Below are 9,582 nucleotides of genomic sequence, written 5' to 3' on the forward strand. Positions count from 1 at the left end.
TGCATCACTGTTTCCCCTGCCATAACCCCTCACACTAGACTACTGACATAACCCCTCACACTAGACTACTGTATCACTGTTTCCCCTAACATAACCCCTCACACTAGACTACTGTATCACTGTTTCCCCTGCCATAACCCCTCACACTAGACTACTGCATCACTGTTTCCCCTGCCGTAACCCCTCACACTAGACTACTGCATCACTGTTTCCCCTGACATAACCCCTCACACTAGACTACTGCATCACTGTTTCCCCTGCCATAACCCCTCACACTAGACTACTGACATAACCCCTCACACTAGACTACTGTATCACTGTTTCCCCTAACATAACCCCTCACACTAGACTACTGTAACACTGTTTCCCCTGCCATAACCCCTCACACTAGACTACTGACATAACCCCTCACACTAGACTACTGTATCACTGTTTCCCCTGCCATAACCCCTCACACTAGACTACTGTATCACAGTTTCCCCTGACATAACCCCTCACACTAGACTACTGTATCACTGTTTCCCCTGACATAACCCCTCACACTAGACTACTGTATCACAGTTTCCCCTGACATAACCCCTCACACTAGACTACTGTATCACTGTTTCCCCTGACATAACCCCTCACACTAGACTACTGTATCACTGTTTCCCCTGCCATAACCCCTCACACTAGACTACTGACATAACCCCTCACACTAGACTACTGACATAACCCCTCACACTAGACTACTGACATAACCCCTCACACTAGACTACTGACATAACCCCTCACACTAGACTACTGACATAACCCCTCACACTAGACTACTGACATAACCCCTCACACTAGACTACTGACATAACCCCTCACACTAGACTACTGACATAACCCCTCACACTAGACTACTGTATCACTGTTTCCCCTGAAATAACCCCTCACACTAGACTACTGACATAACCCCTCACACTAGACTACTGACATAACCCCTCACACTAGACTACTGTATCACTGTTTCCCCTGCCATAACCCCTCACACTAGACTACTGTAACACTGTCTCCCCTGCCATAACCCCTCACACTAGACTACTGACATAACCCCTCACACTAGACTACTGTATCACTGTTTCCCCTGCCATAACCCCTCACACTAGACTACTGTAACACTGTCTCCCCTGCCATAACCCCTCACACTAGACTACTGTATCACTGTTTCCCCTGACATAACCCCTCACACTAGACTACTGACATAACCCCTCACACTAGACTACTGACATAACCCCTCACACTAGACTACTGCAACACTGTTTCCCCTGACATAACCCCTCACACTAGACTACTGACATAACCCCTCACACTAGACTACTGACATAACCCCTCACACTAGACTACTGTATCACTGTTTCCCCTGACATAACCCCTCACACTAGACTACTGACATAACCCCTCACACTAGACTACTGACATAACCCCTCACACTAGACTACTGTTTCACTGTTTCCCCTGCCATAACCCCTCACACTAGACTACTGTAACACTGTTTCCCCTGACATAACCCCTCACACTAGACTACTGTATCACTGTTTCCCCTGACATAACCCCTCACACTAGACTACTGTATTACTGTTTCCCCTGCCATAACCCCTCACACTAGACTACTGTAACACTGTTTCCCCTGACATAACCCCTCACACTAGACTACTGACATAACCCCTCACACTAGACTACTGTAACACTGTTTCCCCTGACATAACCCCTCACACTAGACTACTGTATGACTGTTTCCCGTGACATAACCCCTCACACTAGACTACTGTATCACTGTTTCCCCTGACATAACCCCTCACCCTAGACTACTGTATCACTGTTTCCCCTGACATAACCCCTCACACTAGACTACTGTATCACTGTTTCCCCTAACATAACCCCTCACACTAGACTACTGTATCACTGTTTCCCCTGCCATAACCCCTCACACTAGACTACTGTATCACTGTCTCCCCTGACATAACCCCTCACACTAGACTACTGACATAACCCCTCACACTAGACTACTGACATAACCCCTCACACTAGACTACTGTATCACTGTTTCCCCTGCCATAACCCCTCACACTAGACTACTGTAACACTGTCTCCCCTGCCATAACCCCTCACACTAGACTACTGACATAACCCCTCACACTAGACTACTGTATCACTGTTTCCCCTGCCATAACCCCTCACACTAGACTACTGTAACACCTTCTCCCCTGCCATAACCCCTCACACTAGACTACTGCATCACTGTTTCCCCTGACATAACCCCTCACACTAGACTACTGACATAACCCCTCACACTAGACTACTGACATAACCCCTCACACTAGACTACTGCAACACTGTTTCCCCTGACATAACCCCTCACACTAGACTACTGTATCACTGTCTCCCCTGACATAACCCCTCACACTAGACTACTGACATAACCCCTCACACTAGACTACTGACATAACCCCTCACACTAGACTACTGTATCACTGTTTCCCCTGACATAACCCCTCACACTAGACTACTGACATAACCCCTCACACTAGACTACTGTTTCACTGTTTCCCCTGCCATAACCCCTCACACTAGACTACTGTAACACTGTTTCCCCTGACATAACCCCTCACACTAGACTACTGTATCACTGTTTCCCCTGACATAACCCCTCACACTAGACTACTGACATAACCCCTCACACTAGACTACTGTAACACTGTTTCCCCTGACATAACCCCTCACACTAGACTACTGTATGACTGTTTCCCGTGACATAACCCCTCACACTAGACTACTGTATCACTGTTTCCCCTGACATAACCCCTCACCCTAGACTACTGACATAACCCCTCACACTAGACTACTGTATCACTGTTTCCCCTGACATAACCCCTCACACTAGACTACTGTATCACTGTTTCCCCTGTCATAACCCCTCACACTAGACTACTGTATCACTGTTTCCCCTGACATAACCCCTCACACTAGACTACTGTATCACTGTTTCCCCTGCCATAACCCCTCACACTAGACTACTGTAACACTGTTTACCCCTCCATAACCCCTCACACTAGACTACTGCAACACTGTTTCCCCTGACACAACCCCTCACACTAGACTACTGTAACACTGTTTCCCCTGACATAACCCCTCACACTAGACTACTGTATCACTGTTTCCCCTGCCATAACCCCTCACACTAGACTACTGCAACACTGTTTCCCCTGCCATAACCCCTCACACTAGACTACTGACATAACCCCTCACACTAGACTACTGTAACACTGTTTCCCCTGACATAACCCCTCACACTAGACTACTGACATAACCCCTCACACTAGACTACTGTATCACTGTTTCCCCTGACATAACCCCTCACACTAGACTACTGTATCACTGTTTCCCCTGACATAACCCCTCACACTAGACTACTGTATCACTGTTTCCCCTGACATAACCCCTCACACTAGACTACTGTATCACTGTTTCCCCTGACATAACCCCTCACACTAGACTACTGTCATAACCGCTCACACTAGACTACTGTAAAACAGTTTCCCCTGACATAACCCCTCACACTAGACTACTGACATAACCCCTCACACTAGACTACTGACATAACCCCTCACACTAGACTACTGTATCACTGTTTCCCCTGACATAACCCCTCACACTAGACTACTGACATAACCCCTCACACTAGACTACTGGATCACTGTTTCCCCTGCCATAACCCCTCATACTAGACTACTGTATCACTGTTTCCCCTGACATAACCCCTCACACTAGACTACTGACATAACCCCTCACACTAGACTACTGTATCACTGTTTCCCCTAACATAACCCCTCACACTAGACTACTGTATCACTGTTTCCCCTGACATAACCCCTCACACTAGACTACTGTACCACTGTTTCCCCTAACATAACCCCTCACACTAGACTAATGTGTCACTGTTTCCCCTGCCATAACCCCTCACACTAGACTACTGTAACACTGTTTCCCCTGACATAACCCTTCACACTAGACTACTGTAACACTGTTTCCCCTGACATAACCCTTCACACTAGACTACTGACATAACCCCTCACACTAGACTACTGTAACACTGTTTCCCCTGACATAATCCCTCACACTAGACTACTGTATCACTGTTTCCCCTGACATAACCCCTCACACTAGACTACTGTATCACTGTTTCCCCTGACACAACCCCTCACACTAGACTACTGTATCACTGTTCCCCCTGACATAACCCCTCACACTAGACTACTGTATCACTGTTTCCCCTGACATAACCCCTCACACTAGACTACTGTATCACTGTTTCCCCTAACATAACCCCTCACACTAGACTACTGTATCACTGTTTCCCCTGCCATAACCCCTCACACTAGACTACTGTATCACTGTTTCCCCTGACATAACCCCCCACACTAGACTACTGACATAACCCCTCACACTAGACTACTGTATCACTGTTTCCCCTGACATAACCCCTCACACTAGACTACTGACAATACCCCTCACACTAGACTACTGGATCACTGTTTCCCCTGACATAACCCCTCACACTAGACTACTGTATCACTGTTTCCCCTGACATAACCCCTCACACTAGACTACTGTATCACTGTTTCCCCTGACATAACCCCTCACACTAGACTAATGTGTCACTGTTTCCCCTGACATAACCCCTCACCCTAGACTACTGACATAACCCCTCACACTAGACTACTGTATCACTGTTTCCCCTGACATAACCCCTCACACTAGACTACTGACAATACCCCTCACACTAGACTACTGGATCACTGTTTCCCCTGACATAACCCCTCACACTAGACTACTGTATCACTGTTTCCCCTGACATAACCCCTCACACTAGACTACTGTATCACTGTTTCCCCTGACATAACCCCTCACACTAGACTACTGTAATACTGTTTCCCCTGACATAACTCCTCACCCTAGACTACTGACATAACCCCTCACACTAGACTACTGTCATAACCCCTCACACTAGACTACCGCTACCTGCCCTTCCCCCTCTGAAGCATATGTTACTGTAGCCCCTCCCCCTCGGAAGCATAGGTGACTGTAGCCCCTCCCCCTCTGAAGCATAGGTTACTGTAGCCCCTCCCCCTCTGAAGCATAGGTTACTGTAGCCCCTCCCCCTCGGAAGCATAGGTTACTGTAGCCCCTCCCCCTCGGAAGCATAGGTTACTGTAGCCCCTCCCCCTCGGAAGCATAGGTTACTGTAGCCCCTCCCCATCTGAAGCATAAGTTACTGTAGCCCCTCCCCCTCGGAAGCATAGGTTACTGTAGCCCCTCCCCCTCGGAAGCATAGGTTACTGTAGCCCCTCCCCCTCGGAAGCATAGGTTACTGTAGCCCCTCCCCCTCTAAAGCATAGGTTACTGTAGCCTACTGACAATGTTACAAGCGTAATTCAGAAATTAGGGAGAGATGTTTAATTAGAGAAGAATGGATTTACTTTTTCAATACTAGTTAAGGATACTATAGTTAACACGTTTCACATTGGATTTATTAACTACAAAAAGGTAAGACATGTTTTTAATTTTAGTGCTGCTTTGCACACACAAGTTTGTTAGATAGCTAGCTAACATTTGCTCTGGTCCAAAGTTAAACCAACACAGAAGATCAAAGACATTCAAAGTTCCTCCATAGAAGCCGCTCCTCCGACGGTATAATTCTGTGGACCTAATTCAGATAATGCATGTCAAAACAAGATGCAGAGTGCTTCACAAGGCAAGCTTCCTCCATCCTCTCTCGCTCGCGCCTCACCCTCTAAATGTCAGTTGCATCTTGTGCCCTGTTTCATTATAGTGAAACCATGCTGTGGCAGCAAAATACAATTAGCTCTTAACAACTTTCCTATACAGATTAAATCGCTGACCCGTTCCACAGCAAGCTGCTCTATCCACACTGATTGGTGAAGTCATTTTATGTCACGCTAAATGTAAAAAATATATTTCAGAGGTTTAAAAAAATAACCAAAAGGACAACTATAAAACCAGACTTTTTTTGGTTTGAATTTTGGTTCAAAACTGTAATTTGCTGGTTGGAACAGTGGAACTGAATGAAAAATAATGATTCTGTTCAGAACTAAATGATTGAAAAATGATTTTGGTTCCAACCACACCCTGAATATTAGTTTCCAAAATGTAAGTAGGTCAGTGGAGGCTGCTGAGAGGAGGACGGCTCATAATAATGTCTGGAATGGCATCAAACACATGGAAACGATTCCACTGATTCCACTCCAGCCATTACCATGAGCCCATCCTCCCCAATTAAGGTCACACCAACCTCCATGTGAAGTAGGTATATCTAGCTGTACGATAACACATTCTGATGGAATGGCTTGTCCTGTACTTTTACCTAGTACATTGTGTGAATGCTGGTGGGGGGGTGGGGGGGGGGGGTATATATTGGTTCCTTTTCTTAACATAACAATGTGAATGCAAAGAGGACTCAGACCATCAAATAGGTGAAGTGAATTGGCAAAAGAGTCTGGCAAACTTTGGTTCAAAAGTAAAGGCAGTGTGAGTGTTCTAAGATCTATGAGACTAGATGTGAAAAGTGTGTGTTTAACTCCTCGGTGTGTGTGTGTTATTAGGTGTGCAGTGTGTGAGGCCCCTGCCATGGTGATCGCTGTACACAGTCAAACCATTCAGATCCCCACCTGCCCCAGCTACTGGGAAACACTGTGGATCGGATACTCCTTCATGATGGTACACAGACACACTCTCTCACACAAACACACACGCATGCCAACCAACCCTTGCCAAAGTACACATGAATCAAGTTTGACATTTTAAGTGTGTTAACAACACATATTCAAAGCCCACTATATCCACACACAAATTCCTCTTTATTTCGCTCTTCTTCTTCTCTCTCTCCCTCCACCTCCCTCTCTCTCTCCCTCCAACTCCCTCTCCCTCCACCTCCCTCTCTCTCTCCCTCCACCTCCCTCTCTCTCCCTCCACATCCCTCTCTCGCTCTCCCTCCACTTCCCTCTCTCGCTCTCCCTCCACTTCCCTCTCTCGCTCTCCCTCCACTTCCCTCTCTCGCTCTCCCTCCACTTCCCTCTCTCGCTCTCCCTCCACTTCCCTCTCTCGCTCTCCCTCCACTTCCCTCTCCCTCTCTCTCCCTCCACCTCCCTCCCTCTCTCTCTCTCCCTCCCTCTCTCTCCCTCCCTCTCTCTCTCTCCACCTCCCTCTCTCTCCCTCCACCTCCCTCTCGCTCTCCCTCCACTTCCCTCTCGCTCTCCCTCCACTTCCCTCTCGCTCTCCCTCCACTTCCCTCTCTCTCCCTCCACTTCCCTCTCTCTCCCTCTCTCTCCCTCCACCTTCCTCTCTCTCTCCACCTTCCTCTCTCTCGCTCTCCCTCCACCTCCCTCTCTCTCGCTCTCCCTCCACCTCCCTCTCTCTCTCTCGCTCTCCCTCCACCTCCCTCTCTCTCTCGCTCTCCCTCCCTCTCTCTCTCCCTTCACCTCCCTCTCCCTCCACCTCCCTCTCTCCCTCCACCTCCCTCTCTCTCTCCACCTCCCTCTCTCGCTCTCCCTCAACCTCCCTCTCTCTCTCGCTCTCCCTCCACCTCCCTCTCTCTCGCTCTCCCTCCACCTCCCTCTCTCTCTCCCTCCACCTCTCGCTCTCCCTCCCTCTCTCTCCCTCCACCTCCCTCCCTCTCTCTCTCGCTCTCCCTCCACCTCCCTCTCTCTCTCCCTTCACCTCCCTCCACTTCCCTCTCTCTCTCTCCCTCCACTTCCCTCTCTCTCCCTCCACCTCCCTCTCTCGCTCTCCCTCCACCTCCCTCTCCCTCCCTCTCTCTCCCTCCACCTCCCTCTCTCTCTCCACCTCCCTCTCTCTCTCGCTCTCCCTCCACCTCCCTCTCTCTCTCTCCCTCCACCTCCCTCTCTCTCTCCCTCCACTTCCCTCTCTCTCTCTCTCCACCTCCCTCTCTCTCGCTCTCCCTCCACCTCCCTCTCTCTCTCCCTCCACCTCCCTCTCTCTCGCTCTCCCTCCACCTCCCTCTCTCTCGCTCTCCCTCCACCTCCCTCTCTAACAGCACACCAGTGCAGGTGCTGAGGGCTCTGGTCAGGCTCTGGCCTCTCCTGGCTCCTGTCTAGAGGAGTTCCGGAGCTCTCCCTTCATCGAGTGTCACGGCCGAGGGACCTGCAACTACTATGGAAACACATACAGCTTCTGGCTGGCCACTGTCGACCAATCAGAAATGTTCAGGTAACATCAATCAATCGACCAATGATTTTCCAAACAGGAAATGTTTAGGTGCAAGACACTGAGGTTGCTACTGAATAACACCCTATTCCCTATATAGTGCACTCTAGCGATAACTGGAAGTGCTAGCTAAACAGATTGGTTATTTTCATATACAATGTAAAGATCCCAGTGATCATACAGTGATGCCAACCCCTGACCTGTAACCCCTGACCCATAACAGGAAGCCGCAGTCAGAGACGCTGAAGGCAGGTAACCTAGCGACGCGCATTAGCCGCTGTGTGGTCTGTATGAAGAGGACGTAACAGCGCGGTGGCAACCGTTGCCGGGGACGACCGACTACGACGACAATGGTGGCAGGCGGGCGGAGTGGGGGTGATGTTGACGTCTCCGTGAGAACAAGGTGGAATTCCAACGGTGCATTGTTTTCCGGAAACAGCAAATTAAATGGTGCTACTGTGCAACACAGCAAGAAAATATTTTTTTTTGATAAAATGAATTTATTTAATCTTTTATTATTTTTACTTACCTCAAGTATGTCAAAAAGAAACACACAAAATCCACAAAAGGTGCCATGGTGAATGTGTGACAAAAGTGCATTTTGTTTCAATTTTTTCTCTTTCGCAGAGAATATATATATATATACCATCAATAATGGTAACACTTCATTTTAAGGGGTCCTTATTACAGTGTAATTAGATGTGTAATTGCGCTGTATCAAATATTGTAGTTAATTGTAATAACTCATAGTTACACTGTAATAACAACATGTAACTGGTGATAATTGCAGTCTGTAATTACAGAGGTGTAACAAATGCTTGTTACCATGCTTGTTGCCATGCTTACCATGCTTGTTACAAATGGGAACGTCTCCACTAAATTCACCAATAAGTGTTAACTGTCACAGGTTGTAATCTCTTCTGGACAGATGTTCTGGGTCCAAGATGACAAAGTTTGGAGGCTCAATAGGCTCTAATTACCTACCCGTGAAGGCGCACGCTTCAAAATCTCCACTCGTTGTTGCTAGCAGTTGCCCCCTAAAAGTGTATCAACTTGGTTGAGTTTCCAAAAACAGATCAGGTATAGAACAACCTCACTGACTGGAGTCTACCATATGGGTGTAACACCGGATTATAATATAGATTTTACTGATAATGATTGTGTATGTTGTCCATTATGTGGGAGGATAAACACACAAGTACACCGCGGACTACATATAATATCTGCATAAGTACAATGTAATTACTAGATGTTACACAGGATTTCAGATAGTTAAAATGAAGTGTATTTTATATAGTACATTGCCCATCCTGA

General features: G+C 47.7%; 1 protein-coding gene across 1 annotated transcript in view; it reads left to right on the forward strand.

Moving 5' to 3' along the window:
- Nucleotides 1-8,977, forward strand: part of LOC129835646 (collagen alpha-5(IV) chain-like) — a 95,145-nt gene extending 86,168 nt beyond the window's left edge. The window contains exons 46-48 of the mRNA XM_055901367.1: nt 6,648-6,762; nt 8,099-8,271; nt 8,492-8,977. Coding sequence (XP_055757342.1) covers nt 6,648-6,762; nt 8,099-8,271; nt 8,492-8,573 — 370 coding nt within the window. The 3' untranslated portion in view covers nt 8,574-8,977. The remainder of the gene's footprint in view (nt 1-6,647; nt 6,763-8,098; nt 8,272-8,491) is intronic.
- Nucleotides 8,978-9,582: the final 605 nt, after the last annotated feature.

Source organism: Salvelinus fontinalis, chromosome 36, assembly GCF_029448725.1.
Source record: "Salvelinus fontinalis isolate EN_2023a chromosome 36, ASM2944872v1, whole genome shotgun sequence".
NCBI classification, from domain to species: Eukaryota; Metazoa; Chordata; class Actinopteri; order Salmoniformes; family Salmonidae; genus Salvelinus; species Salvelinus fontinalis.